General features: G+C 41.5%; 1 protein-coding gene across 1 annotated transcript in view; it reads left to right on the top strand.

Moving 5' to 3' along the window:
• LOC137212611 (filaggrin-like) overlaps nt 1-20,618 on the top strand; it is an 83,335-nt gene extending 62,717 nt beyond the window's left edge. The window contains 10 exon segments of the mRNA XM_067716143.1: nt 7,421-7,520; nt 8,891-9,004; nt 9,142-9,193; nt 9,376-9,480; nt 9,515-9,596; nt 9,598-9,653; nt 9,740-9,918; nt 17,696-17,709; nt 18,234-18,308; nt 20,568-20,618. Of these exon segments, the coding sequence (XP_067572244.1) occupies nt 7,421-7,520; nt 8,891-9,004; nt 9,142-9,193; nt 9,376-9,480; nt 9,515-9,596; nt 9,598-9,653; nt 9,740-9,918; nt 17,696-17,709; nt 18,234-18,308; nt 20,568-20,618 (828 nt within the window).
• Nucleotides 20,619-21,389: the final 771 nt, after the last annotated feature.

The following is a 21,389-nucleotide window of genomic DNA, read 5'->3' as shown; positions in this document are numbered from 1 at the left end:
GCTACAAATTCGTTGACACTCCTGGCATCAAGAGGTGGAGTCTATGTCCACTCCCCTTGAATCTGGCTGTCCAGTGACTGTTTGGGCCAACAAAGTGGAGTTAAACCTGTGCCATTTCCAGGGCTAGTCTTTAAGAAAACTGGCAGATTGGCCCTAAGAGACTGAACATACAAACAAACAATGGCCAGATCATATATAAAAACAGAATTCTGATCCACAACCTGCAGAAACCTGCCCAGGAAACCAACCCCTTATCTACAATAAACCACCCAGGAAGCCAGCCTGCTATAAGTCAGATTTGTAGTTAGACTGTTATCTCTAATAATAATCCAGGAAGCTAAACAATTACTTTCGTAACAAGCAATCCAAATGGCCAGGACTCAGCTAATAACTGACAGCTTCCCTGAGTTTTATCCCTGACTCCCACTTAAGACCAAACAGATAAAGCCAAATATGCACCCCCATCCAATCAGACAGGATGTTCCATTTCTAATTAGCCCACCTACAGCTTCCCCATGCCAATGGGGAATGTGACTTTAGACAGCAGATCACTTTTCATTTGGAGGAGATAGAGCACATAACACAGGACACCTAAAGTCAGTCAAGGACAAAAAGAGGAAAGGATAAATGCAATGTTTTGGTTTTTAACCATTTGGAAACATAGTCATTCCCCACCTTCACCCCATTCCCCTAACACTATTTTCTTCTTACCATGTTCCTGGCTCTTGTGTTATGTTTTTCCAGTAAGGTCTTCATTCATAGGGTCTGAAAATACAGAGGAAAGCAAAAAGCAAAAAAGCACTATTTGGAGGAACTCTACTCACAAGTCACAGCTTCCCTAAGGCTGTACTCCAAGTGACGTGAAAACCTACCATGATTTTCCAAAGTTTAGGAAGGGGATTGGGCAGCACCCAGATCACACTGCACCCACTGCATTATGCTTCATGAGGTCTCCAGGGAAGTATCCCCTAAAATGAAAAGTCCTGAAAAAGACATTTACATTCTTAGATCTTCTCTTGCTGGAAACACATATAAGTACATAAGTTCACCCAATTAAGACAGTCAATATTAGGCTGACAACTAAACTCTGATAATTTTATGACAAATTACTATCTATGAGTTTTCATATAACTAAACTTTGAGGCAATGTGCCAGATAACTGACAGAATTAACTTATTTAATTCTCTCAAAGGCCCTTTAAAACAGGCATTTTACCCTCACCTTAAAGATAAGGAAACAGACTCAAAAAGGCTAGGTAACTTGCCTGACGTCATAGAGCCATAAATGGAAGAGCCGGGGGCAAACTCAGGTGGGTCAGACTCCAAAACTTTAGCAGCTGACACTGTTCCAGGTTGGCTTGTGGCCTTGTCTACTCAAGAAGGGCAACAATATAGTGGCGGGTGTGTTTTTTAGGTCAACCCCATTATGTAAACTTACCTCACAAGATTTTTTTAAAATAGGAATTGTTACCAAGTCCAAGATCGTTCTGCTCACCACAAAACAGGCCAACAAATTGGAGATGAGGTGCTGAGGCAAGGATTAATGACTTTATTCAGAAAGCCAGGCATCCGAGAAGATGGTGGACTAGCATCCTAGAGTACCATCTTATCAGGGTCTGGATGCTAGTTTCTTTTAGAGAACAGAGAGGGGGAGGAGGTGAGGAAGTAAAGTAAAAAGGTCATAAGTCTTGCAAAATATCTCCTAGTTTTGGCCATCCTTGAGGGGATGTGTTAACTTCTTCTTTCCTGCAGCCATTCACAGGTGGGCAGGGTCAGGGTGTTTCCCTGTGGGCTGAACAAAGGCACTTTGGTTTAACATTCAGGCAGAGGGGTAGGGTTCCCCGAGGCAGGCAATTATGTATGCCTATATCTATAGACAGAACAAAAGCAATGGAAGGCAAAGGTCAAAGTAAAAGAAACAGATCCAACATGGAGTCAGAGTTTGTTCTTCCCTGTTAAAGAATTGCATTTTAAAAAAAAGTTAGTTGAAATATAACCATACTACACACGAATTACATATAATTCAGTGATAGTTATCTTGAGTAATAGGGGTACACTGTACACGAGCACTAGTAAAAAAGTGGGAGAAGAGCTGGTGTGCTCACCACCACTGGGGGTACCACTAAAAATGCCTGATCCAGCCTGAAGGGATTTTGCCCTAAATTGGTCAGGAAATCCCAAAGTAGAGCTGGGAAACTACAGGAAACTGTGAACACAGTTCAATACTGCGATGCTGATGAAGGAATTAAAATGCTGATGGAGAGACTAAGACAGGCTTCACCATGAGATCAGCACTGCTTGAGGAATCAGCTTTTTCAACATAAAAACACATCACTGGTGACACGAGGTCATGCTTGAAGGCCTTTTGGAACTGTATCTCAGTAATTATTCTGGTTTTATAGAGGTTCACAGCTCAGGATAATTTTTATACTATTGTTATTTTCTGCTACCTTTTGAATATCCTCCCCCAACTTATATGTGGGCAGGAAATTACAAATAATATGCAATGTGGTATAGACAGAGTCTTGTGCAAAGCTAGATCAATAATCTCGAAGATTAGGGATGCTATTTTATTCCCAAGCTCAGATTTTAATATTTAGCATTATTAAAATGATCTCGGTTCAATTTTCATTCCAGCCTATAATATCTTCAGTGGTAGTATTGAATCTGACATACAACATATTAGCCACCTATTCACACTGTTGTTCAAGTCACTGATTAAAATGGTGACCTACACACAGTCAAGGGAACCAGCACACCAGCTAACCACCCTACAGACTGTTAGCAACCCATGAGTCAACAAGATTCAGAAACCCTTCCATCATATGGACAGACCCTGCCACCATTCCCCTGAAGGCCTCAGCCACCTCATAAATTTCCATCAAGGTGACTGGAGTCATTAAGTGACAAAAACCTCTGAATAAGAGAAGAGGTAGACAAAGAGAAAAGAAATGTAAGAGAAGCTAATGCTGACAAGGAAGAAAAACATGGATTGTTTTTTTTGTCCTTTTATTATGCTTCAGAGAGTATTTGATACAGGGCAGCATTTCCCTCACTGTGTTCCCTAATAATACATGTTCTTCAAAAGAAGAATTCCAAGGGGAAAAACATTTAGGAAACCCTGGTTAGACAAGGGTCTTAGGTACAGCACAGCTTCTCAGAGTCAGAGCCTTTAATAGTCTAATGCACATTGTACCTCCAAGAGAATTGTGTGTGCTTTCCCTAACGTCCGAACACTATAACTTATTTCTCACAGAGTACCTATTAATACCCTATATCCCTGATGGTATGAAGATGAGCAAAAAGGAGACTTTATCATGAAGATGGGGACACAGCAATGAGGGTAATGGGATGACAGATCCATGAACAAACAATTAGAATACAATGTGACAAGAGCCATGGGAAAACCCTATGTAGATACAAGTGATTTTAGTAGAACAAATGACTTCAGGGGAAGTCACATATAAGCGATGACATTTCAGGAAGATCTTACAGTATATATAGGAGAGCTTGTTGGGCAGAGAAGAAATACAGCAGAGGAAACAGCATGTGCAATGACATGGGATCAAGAGTGAGGGTGGTATGATCAAGGACAGTAGTTAACATTCAAAGGGACAATCCCATAAGAGACAGTTCGTAGAAGAGGAGGCTACAAAAGTGGATTCCCGTCTGATTTCAAGGTGGCTTGTGGGCCCAAATTTTAAATAATTTGAATTTATTCTATAGGCAAAAGAGACGCCACAAGCTTTAAGGCAGGGAAATGACATGATAAGGTTTGTTTATAAGAAGATGAACCTGGCAGCAGTATAGAAGGGATAGTAGGAAGATATCCTGGTGGTAGAGAAAGACTGATTACAAAGCTGCTGGAAATGGTCAAGATGCAAGGTGACCAGGGTCAAAATCAGATCAGTAGTGCTAGGACAGAAGAGGGCTGGGTCCAGGAGACAAGTCTGCAGTAGGACTGACAGGATAGGATGTGGTGGTCATCTGTGGATGAGGGCGGGAAAAAGGGGGAGAAATGAAGAAGTTCTTAGCCTGAGACACTCAAGAACGATGATGTTACTGATATGACAGTAGACAACAGGAGAAAAGATAATTCTCATTATATATTATAATGGAATCATTTTGAACCTCTTAGGTTTCAGATGACAGGGATATCTAAATACGTGAAGAGATCATATAGGCAGTGAGATATAACGATCTAGAAAAAAAAAGTGCAAGTTTGAGCATGTTCTGCAGAGAGATAGTAGTGTTTTTATAGGAGTGAACACACGGTGTATGGCACGTGTCTGATATTCCAGGGTAATAACAATGATAAAAAGAGAAAAGTAGACCCCTCCTCCCAACTTGGGATAACTAAATGTTTGCACCTCCAATGTCGTCTCTGTTCTCATTTACCACAGTACTTCAAAGACTACTATTAGTGATTTAATTATCTCATAGGCAGGTTTCTTCAATACTCAGAGATGGAATTCACAGTAACCAATGAGGTCACATTAAATCCTAGGTGGGCACACTCTTTTTTTACACTCTTCACCTCTCTTGGATTTCAGAGCCCTCTTACATATGCATATTCTATCACTCTCAGTTCAAGGATCACTGCTCTTCAGCAAATATATATATCAAGCATTGTTAAGTCACCACAGCAGACACAAGAACGTATAAGGGATGACAGATGTATACAAGGAACGTGTGATTTCCAAAGAGACTCTTCTGTAAAATTTCTGGTAGAAAGGACTAATATTAATCTAAATCTGGAAGTTGCTAATATAAGCAGAAATGAGTACTTAAAGAAGTTGTGAAATAAACAGTAGAGAAAGAAAGGTGGGGATAAGGGTGGATCAGAATATGATTGTGAATGAATTAGACCATCTCATAAAGGATGGTGCCTTCTGAGAATGAAGCTTTCGTTGCTATAAAACGGCCACTCTCCTGACCTTCGTTCGGCACCCTGCCAGCTCCTTCAGTCCACACCCTAACTTGTACTTTTGGCAAACTACGTAAGAAAAAAATCTATCCAACTATTCCTACTTAGTATTACCCAAGATGGAAATCTAGGAATGTGCTCTAAGGCATAATACCACTGGGAGCTTAGCTTTTTTTCTTTATTTTATGTTCCCTATTATCATAAGATTCCATATAGAGAGGAAACTAAGGACAGAAATGTACCTTTTCTGAGATTACTCAGTACTCTCTTTGCAGTGCTGCATTGTACAGCCCTAAGACATGGGAGGCCATAAGAGGGTCAGCATTATTGACAGTCTCTACTATTTTCAGAGAGCTTTATCTAAATGTCATACAGCTCTTACTGCCTCCTGCACTGTTGAATCTAAAGATGCAGGGAATTCTTGTGTCCTCCTACAACCTTTGGGATATATGATAATTTAGACAAGTCTTCAGTGAGATAGAAGCTGATCTTAGAAGACCAATCCCATGACTCTCTATTATCTAGATTAATGATAGCTAAATTCTAATTCAATGATTCATCTAATCCTAATTCAATGATTCCATTTTTTCAGGTAATATTTATTCAGTTCTACCATTGAACAGGTGCTTTCATATATGTTGGAGATACAAAGATGAATAAGCTGTAGAGATACAAAAGTCCGTAAACTAGCCTCACAAAGATCACGTACCACATGAGACAATCCCATAAAATGCTAACTATAATTTAGTATATTACATGACGTGTAGAATGAAAAGGACACAGTATGAACAGTGTGCTAAGGATAAATGAAGGAAGGAGATCCTACACAGATTAATTTGTTCAATTAATTTGTATTTTTTGTACAATCATGCAACAGATATTAATAAGTGCCTACTCTAAGCCAGAATCTATTCTAGGTTTGGGGTTTACTGCAGATGGCAAAACAGATAAAATCACTCTCTCAAAGAGCTTATTCTTCTGCGGGAGATAGGTACTACACAAATTTCAAATGGTAATAAATGCTGTAAAGAAATAAATGTGTCAGAGTATCTAGCAGGAAGGAGAGTTACTCTGAGGAGGCATCATCTGAGCACAGACCAGAATTACAAACAGAAGTCAGCTATGTGGAGAACAAAGAACCAATAACCAAGTCAGAGAACAAGGTTTTCTGGAAGGTACAGGCTGAAAAAGACACGATATTCTTCTGAGCTGAGAACTCAGTGTGTCTTCAGCATGGTGAAAAAAGGGAGAATAGAGGTACGAAATGAGATCACAGAGGCAGATGGGGGTCCAATCACAAAGTGAGTAGTGGTAAGAAGTTGTCAACTAAGTATGATGAAAAGCTCTTGGAGTGCTTTAAACAAGAAAGTAACATTTTGATTTACATTTTTTAAACTTCAGTCTATTACTGTATTGATAGTAGATCGTGGAATAAAGCAAAAAGAAAGAGGGAGACTAATTGCACAGTATAGTTGAAAGGATGGTGGCTGGGACTAGGTTGGTGACAGTAAAGATGGAAAAAAGGAGATGAATGGAGGATATTTTGAAGGGAAAGTCAATGGGACTTGTTGATGTACATTAAAGATGAGGAAAACAGGAATGAAGGATGACTTCTAACAATTTAGTCTGACCAAGCTGACAGATGATGGTGCCTTTTCTGGTTCCATTTATTTTGGTCATGTTAAGTTTCAATGCCTACAAACACCTGGAAATTCAAAAAGGCAGCTGGATAACATCCATGTGTCAAACTGAGTGTTCATTTTTACTGCTTGATACCTTAGCAGCATTTAGCACAGTTGACCTGTCCCTCCTGATTCCTCCTGGCTCCCATGACACCATGTTCTCATGGACTCCTCCTACCTCATTGTCACTACTTTTGGGTCTGCTTGGCTGGCTCTGCTTGACCTCTAAAGGTTGACGGTCTCCACAGTTCTATCCTTGGCTTTTTTCCTTATACAGCTACACATCTACTAGGTTGTCTCAACCTAGTCATTTGGCCTGCCATCAGTATGTCAGTGAGACAGCTATAGTCAGTCCAGTGATAGTAAGGGACAATCAGAAGATGCAGAAGAATAGTCAGTGTTCCCCCACGATCAGTTTTAGTATGGCAATAGGCAATATGGATCCAGCACAAGAGGAAAACAAAACTCTCATCATGGTCAAAGAGGAAGCAACTCTAGACAGTCAGGATCTCAGCAGGGCCAAATACTCAGTCTTGGATAGTTTGGTTCTATGCAAGAAAATATGGGTCAAGTATAAGAGGACATGCATCCAATCATGGACAGTCAGGAAAGAGTTCCAGACATTCAGCATCATCTCATAGCAAATCATTTTATATATAGAGTCTAGAATCAGTATAAAGAGACAATGGTGCCTAGTATAGTCAATCCAGTGATAGTGAAAGACAATCAGAAAACTTAGCATCAACCCATGAACAGTCTGGGTGTGGCCATAAACAATCAAAATCTGACAAAATAGGAAAACAAGCCTCTAGCCTCGTGCTAGACTCTCAGGACCAACATCTACCCATGGACAGTCTGGATCTACACATGTAGAATCTGGGCCCAACACAAGAAGACATGGATCCAGCCACAGTCATTTAGGAGAAAGCTCCAAATACTTCTCACAGACAATCATCACCTCTGCAGTCTAGATTCAGTACAAACAGTAGAGATATAACTTTACTCAGTCCAGTGGTAATGAAGGACAGTTAGGTGACTGGATAGACAGTCACTCTCTTCCCACAGGCCACCTGAATATAGGCATGGGCAGTCTGGATCTAGCACAAGAAAAAGAAATGGCTCCAGCCATGGACACTTAAAAGATAGGCCAGGGACTCATCAAAGATGGGTATCCACTCAATCTGGGTCTTCCAATGAAGAATCTGTGTTCAACACATGAGAAAGAAATGGATCCACCTATGGAAAATCAAAAGGCAGCACTGGAACTTCAGGGTCAACTCACAGACAAGCACCATTAATATTCTGCAGACATTAACAGTGATGCAGACATCAAGAGACACAGTTATACCCAGGCCAGTAATGATGAAATACAATCTGGAGATACAGAGAAAGAATCACAATAAACCCACTGGCAGTCTGAGTATAGACAAAGATAGTTGGGCTCTAACACAAGAGAAAAACAAGGATTGAGTCTTAGAAACAGAAAAGATAGCTCTATAAACCCTATGAACTCTAGGGCTTGTCAGAGCCAGATATCCACTAATGGTCACTCTGAATCTACAAATGAAATCTCAGGATCCAACTCTAGAAAGAGACAAACATCCAACCACAAACAGACATGAGAGCTTTGGAAAATCAGTGTCCCATCATGGCCACATAAAAATTCATAAACAGTTGGGTCTAGTCATGAAGAGGCTCAGATAGAGAGTGAGGATTAATCCATGAAAAGTTTAGGTCCAGCATAAAAAAGAGACAAGTATCTAGCCATAAAAAGGAGATGGCAGTGGACATTCAGGGTCTACATCCACACAGCCTCTACCACTGTAAGCAGGAAACAGACATCAGTTATAATCAATCTAGTGATAGTAAAAGGCAATCAGGGGATTGAATAGACAGCTTCCACTCATGGTCAGTCTGAGTGTAGTCATAAGCAATCTTGGTCTAGCACAAGAGGAAGACAAGGCTCTACCAAGGAGAATTAGAAGACAACTCTAGACATTCAGAATGTCAACATGGCCAGACAGCAACTCATGGACATTCTGGGTCTACCCAAAGAGAATCTGAGTCCACTATAACAGGAAGACATGTACAGTATTTGGCTATGGAAAATCAGGAGATAGCTCTGAATACTCCAGTTCTGCTTACAGACAATCTGAAAATACAAGGTCTAAATCAAGTATAAGCAGACATTGAGGATCCAGTTATAGTTGATAACACAATCAGGAGACTCACATAGAAAGTCAACATTAGTCCATGCATGGTCTGAGTATGATTATGGACAGTTCAGAAACAGGAAGTCAGAAGACGGGTTTATATACTCAGAGTCTCACAAGGACAGACACACACTGGAAGACAGTCTGGACCTACTCATGAACAGCCCAGATCTAGCACCAAAAGCATATAAGGTAGTTATGGACAATCAAGAGATAGCTGTGGACACTCAGGATCTACCCACACACAATCATTTACAAAGTCTGGTTATTGTATCAGCAGAGAAGGGGGATCCAGTTATAGTCAGTCCAGTATATTGAAGGACAATCAGAAGACAGGGAACAACAGTCTTCACCTTCCCATCATGAGTCTGAGTATGGATCTAGTAGCACATGAGGAATAAATTACTCTAGCCACGGGAAATCTGGAGATAGGCCAGGGTTCTATCAAAAATGGACATTTATTCAGAGGGAAGCTAGGTCTACCCATGCAGAATTAGAGTCTAACACAAGAGAAAGATATGGGGCTTTTATGGACAATCTGGGTCATCCCACAGGCAATCATCATCTACACAGACTGGATCTGGAATAAGCAGACATCAAGGAGCCAGTTACAGTCAGGCCACTGATAGTGAAGGGCAATCAGAAGATTCAGAGAGACAGTCAGAATAAACCCATGGGTGGTCTAAAGCCCAGTTCAAAAAACCAGTATGAATTCACTCATGGCCAGTCACTACACAAATCTAGATATTCAGGGTCTCATCAAGGCCAGAGAGCCTTCCCATGGACACTCAGAATCCAGCAGAGGAATAAATCAAGGATCCTGCCACAAGCAGTCAAGACATAGCTCTGACACTCAGGGTCTCTTGAAGGGCTGATGACAATTTATGGACAGTCTGATTCCTCCCATGGATCATCAAGATCAAGCATGGGAGAAAGAGAAAGATCCTCCATGAACATACAGGACACAGTTCTAGAGACTCAGCCTGGGTATGCAGCAAGCAGACATCGAGGATCCAGTTCCGGTCAGGCCAGTGATAGTGAAGGGAAATCAGAAGATTCAGAGAGGGCATCAGCATCAACTCACGGACAGTCTGGATGTAGACATGTGAAATAGCATTCAGGAGGACAAAGAGATAGGTCCATACAGTCAGAATCTCAAAAGAGCCAGAAAGCCACCCAGGGACAGTCAAGATTCAGCCCAGCAAGCAGATAAGCCTCTAACTAGGAGCACACAGGAGACTGCACTAGATATTCACAATCTCCTCATGCCCAGATATCCACCAATGGACAGTCTGGGTACACCCATGAGAGAGATCTGAGGATACAACAGAAGGACATGTATCCAGCTATCAACAATCAGAAAATAGCTTGACACTCAGGGTCAGCCTACAAACTTCATCCATACAATCTGACCCTAGTAAAACTAGAAAATGAGCATACAATTATTGTCAGTTTAGTGGTGGTGAAGGAGACCCAAATACAGAGTCAACATAAACCCATGGACAATCAGAGCCCCAAAAAATAAGCCCCCCAAAAGACCCATTCATGAACATTTCTGAAGACCAAGTTAGAAATTCAGAGTCTAGTCAACTACCCATGAGCAGTCAGAATCCAACACCAAAAGAATAATGTATACAACAAATTCTTTCCAGGAAAAAGTCATGGTCATAATCAGGCAAGAGATAGCACACTCAGAAGCCAGACACATCAAACCCAAGGTCAGTTTGGGTCTAATCATATTCAGACAGTCATTAGTAGAGACAAAGGCAAGGATTTGGGTTATAATTGCAAACATGGCAGCTATGGAAGTGCTGAATATGACTATGGATGGTCTGAAAACAATAGAACAGAACATTTAGCTTTGACTCCAGTCCACTGAAATCTGGGAATAAAAGTACAAACAAGCCTAGGCTTGATCAGTCAGGATCTGCTTCTGATCATTCAGAGTCCAGATCAACAGGTAACATAGAAAGGCAAGGATTTAATTTTGGATACTCAAGAATAAGTTATAAACTTAATTTGATACCTATGATCAGTCTGAATCTATCAGAGGTGTAAGACCATCAACTGCTTAGAGCATGTCCCCTGAATGACCTTAGACTATTAGAATCTAGTCATTTTCTAACTAATTCCCCTACTGTCCATAATTCACTTCAACTAGAAAACAGGCAGCTAACAATAGACATTCTAGTAACTCTGAAGTTCAGTCAGGATAATCAAACAGAAAATCATCATCTACTAGTGGACAGATGACTTCTGGCCATGAAAGACCAGGATTCAACTCAACAATACTGGAAGACAGGAGTGCAATAATACCCACCCAAGCAAGTTACATCTACAATCATTTTGAGTCCAGTACAAATGGAAAGCAGGATAATAATGTCCAATCTAGTGATACATCCAGGCAATCATGGTATGAACAAGGACAATCAAGTTCCCCAAAGTGAAAATCACATCTCCAGTTCTTACAAATCTGGTGACAGCAAAGCCCCACCTCCCCCCAAAAAATAGGAGAATGCAACTATTGCTATACATTCAGTATCAAAATCAAAGGGTTCAATGGAAGGTATAAAAAGGAACCTAGCCATACTCAGCTATGGGACAGTGGAAGGTACAGCCAGGATGAGGCTATTTATCAAGATGGCAGTTCTGAGACAACAAGTAACAATGGAAGCAAGCGAAAACCAAGTTTTTACTACTTTTTGTAGCAACACTCCACTCTATAAATACATCCACGAGCAAAGGGACAATTACCATAAGTGAAACACCAAGAGAAAAATACATAAAGCACAGGAATTTGTAGTGAAAAACTGCTTTTTAAAGACAGTTATCTGTCTCTATTATTTTCTTTAAAAATGTAATTCTACTTTAATCATTATACTTCCTGTTAATCTTCCTTTAAAGAATAGTATATACTCCTCCCCCTCAGCTATATGTTAGTGATATAAGTTTAAAAGTAATAATATAATACAAAAAATTTTGCTGCGTAGGGTTCAATAAGAGTTAAATATGAGCACTTAAGTTTTGAAGTTTCTGCCAAGTTTGATATTGCATGTGACTCGAAAGTGACATATTAGGTCTTACAGCATCATCAGATTACTGTGACGGCCATACCTTGAGTTTATAGACAGAGCTTTCAAGTCTTTGGTTTCAGACTATCTACTGCATAAAAATTGCCAATATAAAAGTATAAACACTATGTCTTGCCTCTTCCCTTCTCCATTATCTTACTATATAAATGGTAAAAACTGACCCAAACAGGCAGAGAACTAAGGATGCTTTGCAGAACAGAAGCATTTAAGCACAACCATGGAAGACGAGCCCTCAAAAAAGCCTGAAAGAGGGCGTGAAACTCAGGTTGTAAAGGGCTGATGAGTAAATGGAAGATAAGGGAGTCAGAGACAGGGAGTGCTCACTGCTCTTTTAAAAAGTGAGTTATGAAGAGGTGGAAAGAATTAGATGATGGTGATAACTTAGATGACAAGTCATCATCCTTCCCCCATCTCAAGCCCTCCCTTTAAGACGTATTGCTTTTCTCAGTGTGTATAACAACATAATCATCCAAGCCAGAAGCCTTGGTTACTTCCATTCCCTCATCTCTCAACTGACTGATCTTCCTTATTCTACCTCATCTCCCTATGGTCTAGTATCAACATAGAAGTGAGTCAGATCATGTCTCTCCTCTGCTCAAAACCCTGCATAAGCCAACAATACTCTAGTATGTTAGATGTATGTATCACATAGAAAAGGCAGGGAGGCCTTGTGAGACGGTAATATTTCAGCAAAGACTTGAAGGAGATAAAGGATTAAACCAAATGGATATCTGAGGGAAGACGTTCTTGAAATAAAATTCCTAAGGAAAGAGTGTGCCTGAAGGTTTTGGAGAACAGCAAGGAAGCAGCATGGCTTCAGCAGAGTCTATGAGGAGAGGGAAAGTAGGAGGAGAAAAGGTCAGAGAGGAAACTGAGGCCCAATTAGCTTCACACTCATTACATTTGCTACATTCCCTCTCCCCTCCCTGTCCCTCTCCCTCTCCCCCTGCCCCTCCCCCTACCCGTTCCCCTACCCCCACCCCAAAAAACACACACACTAAAAGGCAAAGGTTCTGGATCTGACTCCCATCAACCAAGGTCTATAGGTCTCGCTTTTTCCTCTCCCATACTTAAAGCTCGGACATCCCCTCTGATGTCTCCCATGCTAGCAGGTCTTTTATGCCACCTCTGTAACATCTGGAGGATCCCTAAGGAGCACTCCCAAACGCTTTCTCCATCTGCCCACTTTGAGAGACCAGGTCTACATGCAGAAAGCCTCAAGTAGGTAGGAACAAAGGGATACAGGCTATAAATGGCCATGCCAATAGGAGAATCAAACAGCAAGTTAAGGAGATGGAAACACACTAGTGAAAGATATTGACAGAAAAAATAAGAGGATACAAGTAAGAATGAGCTCTGGATTCCCAGCATCTGGGTGTTTTTGAGAACTTGAAGGAGAAAAGGGAGAATACTAAGATGAGAGAGAGAGAAACAACTGAATAGGAAGGCAAATCCTCAAGCAGAGTTATTCCAGGGCCTAGGTCTGGAGCTGAAAGATATATCAACGTGCCTGGCCCACCTCCCAGGTAACACATGTTAAGGTATAAAATTACATCAGATCCATTTTTGATTCTTTTGAGATAAGAGAAAAAATGACCCCTGTACCTGGGGAGAAAGATATGGGCGGGAGGGGGAACACCTCTTGGCCAGTTTTATATTATAGCTGACTTCTTTTTGATTCCATTTACCCCCAAATCATGACCATCAACACTCTGTTTGTTATGTCCCTGCTTTTTACCGTCTCCTCATTCATAGACACTAAGGTACAAACAACTCTCAGAAACTGCACAGGGAGTTGAGGGTAAAAGAAAGGACAAGAGGGAGACTTTCCCTAGCATTTCCCTAAGACCCAGCAGATGGTGCTATAGGAACAGTGCCTTCCAGACAAGAGTGAAAATGTGACTGAACAGAGGTGGGAAGAAAGCTTCACTGTTTATCCTCACCAATCTTATTTGTTTGTTGGTTGGTTTTTTTTAAGTCAAAATTAGATTCCTTAAGAATTGTCCCCCAAACCCTTCCAAGACAGGAATAGTCCCCCATTCCCTGGCTATGCTTAGGAAGAAACAGATTTGAGTTTGAATCTTTTTCTCCACTTAATAACTGACTTGAAACAAGTTTTGTATTTTCTCTGAGCCTTGGTTTTTCATCTGCAAAATAGAGGTAATAATTCCTACATCATATGGTTGTTGTGAGGATTAACAGAATGATGTACAGAAGGGCACAGAGCACTGTGCTTGGCATAAAGGGGAACGTAATTTCCTTTCTTCTGCCAACACATAAGGCACTGAAAATCCTAGAACATGTCACATACCTTAAGAAATCTCTTCTCCTGAACGCTGTCACCTTCAAGGGCATAAACCACTAGCTAAACTAATGGCGGAAGGCGGGGGGTGCAGACTTCATGCCCACTCTGTTAATGTGGGGAACGTACTCTGGTAAAATCATGAATCTCAGTTTGAGAAAAGATTTCTCTGATAATCTAGTCTGACTCTTACATTAGTAATTCTCAAAGGGGAGACAAGAGGCCAAAAGGCACATTCAACATGCCTGTTGTTTTCATGACACAAACCGAGAAACAAAGCTTATCAAACTCTGATTGTTGATTTTGCAGGATAATCAGAAAATAAAGCACTGAAAGGATTAAAACTGCTTACACGATACAGGAAAGTTCCTTTAATGCCCCGACAATAAATACAATTACTTTGCAAAGACCTCATTGCATTTTCAGCCAACAGAGATATTAAAAGTTTCTTCGTTACATCAAGTCAAAATTTACCTCCCTTTCATGGTCGCTTGTTCCCTTTCCTACCACCTCACATATGCCAGCATTCACAGACATGCATACTTTTCTCTCTCGCAAGAATTAGTTCTTCCGATGTCCACACTTCCCAGCCCTTCTCTTCCCTCTAGATTCTCCTCTCCTGTGAATCTTCCTGACGAGCAAATATAGAAGAGGGCCAGCGGGGTGGCAAACTACAGCCCGGAGGCCATATCTAGGGCATCACCAATCTGCTAAAAATGGCCCCTAAGCTAAGAATGCTTTCTACATTTTTAAGGGTTGAAAAAAACTTGTTACATGTGAAATTATGAAATTTAAGGGTCAGGTCGATCAACAGGTTTTATCAAAACACAGTCGTGCTCATTTGTTTACACATCATTTATGGATGCTTTAATGCTGCAAGAGCAGGGTTGAGTAATTGCAACAAAGCCCATCTGGCCTACAAGTCTATAATATTTACTACCTGATCCTTTACAGAAATGTTTGCCAACCCCTCCTGTAGGAGAGCACTGGCCCCAAAAACATGTTTTACCCACAACCCTTTCTTCCCTCTGTGGTGACAGCCAGCTCCTGCAGGAAATTAGCCCTCACTCAGCAAATTCCACCCCCACTGCAATCCCACAGTCTCAGTCACACCTCTGATGAAGCATGACAACCAGGCCCAAATCACGCATCCAGAGGAAACGTGGCCACAGAATGGATACTGACTCTGCAGCCCTCTGAGTAACACTGAGAAGAAAACATGTAGCCTAATAATGGTAAAATTTGGAATCACATAATTTATCATTTCCCAGTAGTTGCTACAACCCCTTCCCAAACCCTGATGATCATATTGCACAAGTTGTAAGTCTATGTCACTTCACCCAGCTTCAGTGAGATTTGTGCTACATATTCACAACAGATGGAGTGTACAGCAAGGTCCTCAGGGACGATTCCTAATGTAAGATTCAGTTTATACCCAGGTGAAATCATGTCCTCTGAGCTGAACATGGGAAGAGAAAGGGCAGATCCTAATCCTGTGAAAAAACAGAGGTGGTCAGTGCAGAGCACTGTAGTCATGACCCTTACTCCTCTTTTATTTCGATTCAATTTGGCAAACGTTTATTGGGGACCTTTATGTGCCATGCAATGTGCTGTGTCTCCAAGTGACATAGGGATTATATAAGGCCTGTTCTCTATTCTAAGGAGCTAATAATCTAGAAGTGACATAGGCACATAGCCAAATACATTTGGGTGTGTGTGTGTGTGTGTGTGTGTGTGTGTGTGTGTGTGTGTGTAAAGGATATACACCAAACAATTAACAGTAACTATTTCTGGGCAGTAGGATTACATGTATTTTCATTAACTTTCCTCTATCTACATTTTCTAATTTTTTGTATTAAATATTAATTACATAGACAATTTTAAAAGACTATAATAGTGTGTGATTGATATTAAAATAAAATTATGAATAAGGGACATAATTATAACTCTCTCTCAAGTAATTCAGGAAAGATTTCCTACAGAATATGAAAGGTGAGTTTGAAAAATGAATAGTACGCGTTTGTCAGGAAGATAATGACGAAAGATATTCCAGAAAAATACGTAAAATAGTATGGTATCTTCAGGAAGGTTTATGAAGTTAATTACCAGTGGAGCACAAAGAAGGATAGGGAGTGAGGAGATGTGGCTGTAGAGAGGCCACAGCACAGATCATGAGGAACCTTGGATACCATGCTAAAGAGCATGGATTTCTTCCCAATGTTAGATAGTGGTTGAGTGAAAGCAACATTGATGAATGGTCACTAAGGTCTCATAAATAGACTTAGGTAAAGAAACAAGAGGACCTCTGCGGCCATTATCCGTTCCAAGAGGCAATAATATCATGGGTGACACCTTGGCTGGAGTCCTGTATAAGAAAATTAAGTTTAAAAAAGAGAGTTTGACTAGATGATCTTCACGGCTCCTAAACATCAGATTCCATGATTCATTGACATCTGGTCCGTGATGTCCCTGCACACACTCCATTCAACTTCAATTAAAATCCACATAATTTGTTATCAATGCATTATGCTAGACATCTTGTTGAACAGCACAGAGGTCTTTCATTGCAGTGTCCAGAGACTCTGGCAGGTGGGGTTGATACTAGCCCAGATTTGGGAACTGCTAACGCAATCTCAGGTGAACAGGTAAGGAAGCAAGAAGGTAAAAACACCTGGGAGGTGGAAATGTAGGTGGATCTGGGCTTGTTTGGAAGTGAATTAGGACATCTCAAAGAGAGCAGCTCGTCCCTAAGATGGACTACTATTCGTTCTATAAAAAGGCCACTATCCCCAACTAGCAGCACCCTGTAAGCTGCTTCAATCTCCATCCTACTTGTTCCTCTGCTGAACCATTTAAGTGAACAGGAGAACTTAGGGTTATAAATTATGAGAATCCAAGATGTGCTCTAAGGCAAAGAAGCTCTGGGCACCAGGCTCCTTTGTAACATACATACTTTGGGGAACTTTGGTATAAGTTTAGCTTTATTGAGAAGGAAAATGAAGAGATAGTCGGGATTGGTAGTACCTCCTTTCTTTGGGGTCATTTCCTTAAAGATCACAAGGCTCAAATTATCCTTTACTCTGAGCCTTTTCTCTTTGATGTGTAATCAGTAAAGCCTGAGGGTCAGTCCCTGCTTAAAGAATGAAAACAGAGGGCTTCCCTGGTGGCGCAGTGGTTGAGAGTCCACCTGCCGATGCAGGGGAAGTGGGTTCGTGTCCCAGTCCGGTAAGATCCCACATGCCGCGGAGCGGCTGGACCCGTGAGCCGTGGCCGCTGAGCCTGTGCGTCCGGGGCCTGTGCTCCGCAACAGGAGAGGCCACAGCAGTGAGAGGCCCGCATACCGCAGAAAAAAAAAAAAAAAGGAAAAAAAAAAAAAAGAATGAAAACAGAAGCTGAGCCTCATAGCAGCTGTCCCTGGCTCCATATCACATAGGCCTATGGCTGGCTTTGCCCACTTTGTCTACTTTCTCTGGCCCACAGTCTTGAGCATCCAGGTGAGCTCTGGTGCCTCCCAGCTGGAGTCAGGCATGCATGTGAACAGACCTGTCCCTCCCTAGTTTGAGGGTTGGGACCTAGAGCGAAACTGAGGAAGTGGATGGATTGGCGCACTCAGGATTCCTACAGCTCCCAAACAAAGCTATGAAAATTATCCCTGGTAGAGGCAGGGAGCCCAGAACAGAAAGTCATTGTTGCTCCATTCATTCAGGAATGGAAAGAAGAGATATATCAATAGATTCTCTTCCAAATTACATCACTTTCTTGCTACATGGCTTGAACAACTCATTCAACTCTGGATTGGTTCTTGATTACAACAGAATGAAATTAATCATGGCTAATTAATGAACAATTATTACAAATGACTCAAACTATTTATCTATTTAAGAAAGAAAAAAGAATAATAATAGGTGGGTCTCTGTCTTTTTTTCCCCTCTAGGTTAACTGAATTTACAGAAAGATGCCTAAACTCCTACAAAGCACTGTCACTATTATCAATCTTTTCTACCAATATGCCACCCAGGATGGGGAGTGTGACATGTTGAACAAGGCAGAACTGAAAGAACTTTTGGAAAATGAGTTTGATCAAATTCTGAAGGTAAGAACTCCACGTCTGGACTGAAGACAGCTGCAATTCTTTTCGTCACCTCTTTCTACCTTTTTGTCGCATACGTCAAATTCCTGGAGAACTTTCCCTACTTGGTTGTAGAGAACAGTGTTTAAAAAAGGGCTTGAAATAAAGTCAAAAGTTGACCCATGGGCTTCCCTGGTGGTGCAGTGGTTGAGAGTCCACCTGCCGATGCAGGGGACGCGGGTTCGTGCCCCGGTCCAAGAAGATCCCACATGCCACGGAGCGGCTGGGCCCGTGAGCCATGGCCGCTGATCCTGCACGTCCGGAGCCTGTGCTCCGCAATGGGAGAGGCCACAACAGTGAGAGGCCCAAGTACCACAAAAAAAAAAAAGTTGACCCATAATGTTTCCATAACATGACCAAGGGAAGTGATCCTACTAAACAACAGGGGAAAATCCACAGATTAAATAATGTCCTATGCGAGTAATTCTTCTGGAAAGAAAATGAGCTGGTTCTCAGAAAAACCGCAAAACAGATGAAATGCATCTTCTTCCCTTTGTCTTTCTTCGACCCAGAACATCCTGACCACTGTCCATTACTGAGATTCTGGCACTATAAGGCCTCTGAGTTCAGGAAATTAGCATCTTACTCCTAAATCATAAAATAGAGTGACTACCACCCTAAAATGTTAGCTCAGGAAATAAATATTCATAAGCTTAGATCTAGCTCTTGATCTTCAATTCATTAAATCAAGCTGTCTACTGAATAGTTTTATTTGGGTTTCTATGGATGCCTTAAATTCAGCGTCGGATGCGAAACTCATCATCTTCCCCTTTAAATAACCCTCCTCCTCTTCCGACCAAGGCATAATCTGGTGCCATTCTTGATTTCCTCTCTCAGCAGGATCCTCCACCCTCCAACTTCTATCAAATTCACCAACAGTCTCTCAAAACAGCCCATTTCTCTCCATCACTATTGCTAGTCTTTGGGGTCAGGCCACCTTCCACTTCCAATCTCAACATTATATGCAAATCTAATCATTTCACAACTCAACTCAAAATCCTTCAACAGTTCCCAGCTCTTAAACTTCAAGTTCCTTAACACAACTTAAAAGGTATGATCTGGGGCTTCCCTGGTGGCGCAGTGGTGAAGAATCCGCCTGCCAATGCAGGGGACACGGGTTCGAGCACTGGTCCAGGAAGATCCCACATGCCACGGAACAACTAAGCCTGTGCACCACAACTACTGAGCCTGCGCTCTAGACCCTGTGAGCCATAACTACTGAACCCACGTGCTGCAACTACTGAAGCCCGCACACCTAGAGCCCGTGCTCTGCAACAAGAGAAGCCAGCGCAATGAGAAGCCCGTGCATCGCAACGAAGAGTAGCCCCCCGCTCGCCACAACTAGAGAAAGGCCACACACAGCAATGAAGACCCAACACAGCCAAAAATAAATAAATAAATAAATTTAATTTAAAAAAAAAGGCATGGTCTCGTCCCTATTTATCTTTCTAGCCATATCTCTTGACTGTTAGACTCTATATTTAGCAATCCTGAATCTCTCAGTTCCTTGTATGAGCCATGCTTCCCCTCACCTCTGGCTCTCTGTTCATATTGTTCCCTCTGCCTGCAACAATCTTTTGCCCCTCATGCTCTTTCCATACCCCTTTATTTGGCTAATTCCAACCCATAATTCAAAACACACCACTTTCTCTCATTAACCATCCTTGAACCCCCAGTGGTTGTCCTCTGGTATAATGTTTCACGTGAAATTATCACCATACATGGAACTTTTAAGTTTGTGTGTCTTGCCCAGTAAACGTTAAGTTCCATTTTGTCAGGAACCAAACTTGTTCACTGCTTTATCCCTGAACCTCACTCAATGCTAGGCAGATAGTAGGTGCACAATAAATGTTTGTTGTTGAGTTAATTAAGTAGTTAATTAATTAAAAGCTGGACAAATAAAGAAAAGCCATATAGAATTAAAGCAGTTATCCAAAATTATTGTTTATAAATTAGCTAGTCATATATATTTGACCCATTCCTTAAAAAATAATCAATTCCCTGTTCCCTGTCATCTTCCAGTTGCACCCTCTTCTAGCTATTCATTGCATATTCCTTTTTCTCTTTCTGCATGAGATAGGGCAGTCCAGCCTAAAGGACTATGAGGCTGAGCTCCACCTAAGTAAGCTAAACATTCATATTTCTACAGCCTTCCTTCAATTGGTTAGCTCAGTGTGTGCTGCATACTCACAGAGCTTCCTTTTGTACCTTGTTCCTATACAGAATCCAGATGACCCAGACACTGTAGATACCATCATGCAAAATCTGGATTGAGACCATAACAAGAAGATAGAATTTACTGAGTACCCTCTGATGATGTTCAAGCTGGCTCAGGCTTGTAATAAAATCGTCGGCAAAGACTACTGCCAAGCTTCAGGGTCAAAGCAAAAAGATCACAGTCACCAGCACCAAGAGGAACAGAGTGAAACAGAAAAGGAGGATGAAGGGCAAGAACTGTCTTCTAGTATTCAAGTTGGAGTGAAGGAAAACATGATTCTTACTCCAGAGGCTCCAGGGGCAGCATTAAACACAGGTCTGGGTCCAGCTCCAGAAGAACTGGGCATCAAGGAGGCTTGTCTAGTTCTGGGCACAGGCAAAGCTCTGGGGAAAGAAAGAGTCAAGTTCACGCTACTTCAAGAATAGTAAGAAAAATAAGCATGGTTCTCAACAGCACAAAAGGTCTAGGAGTGAATAAGCTGGTTATACTCATTCAAGGAACTGTAGCACAAGATCAAACTCAGCAAATCAGTCAGGTACTTATGGAGAACAAGGGCACGTGTGCCACACAGAGGATCAGTCTTCCAGTTCTGACCAACACTGGTCTGACTCAAATGAATCTTTAGGGAAGAGACAACATAAGAAAAAATCATGCCATTCACTTAGTAAGCAGCATCGTGGAGTCATCACAAGGAGTTGTGGAGGACAAGACCACTGGTCAAATTCAAATGAGACCACTGGTTGTGGTCATGGCTGTGGCTCAGACCAGCCCTCTCAACAGAGATGGCATGAATCAAATGAAGGATATCAATCAGGAACCTGTGAAGA

This window comes from Pseudorca crassidens, chromosome 2, assembly GCF_039906515.1.
Source record: "Pseudorca crassidens isolate mPseCra1 chromosome 2, mPseCra1.hap1, whole genome shotgun sequence".
Taxonomy (NCBI): Eukaryota; Metazoa; Chordata; class Mammalia; order Artiodactyla; family Delphinidae; genus Pseudorca; species Pseudorca crassidens.
The sequence above is the reverse complement of the archived record's forward strand: the minus strand, read 5'-3'. Positions and strand labels throughout refer to the sequence as shown.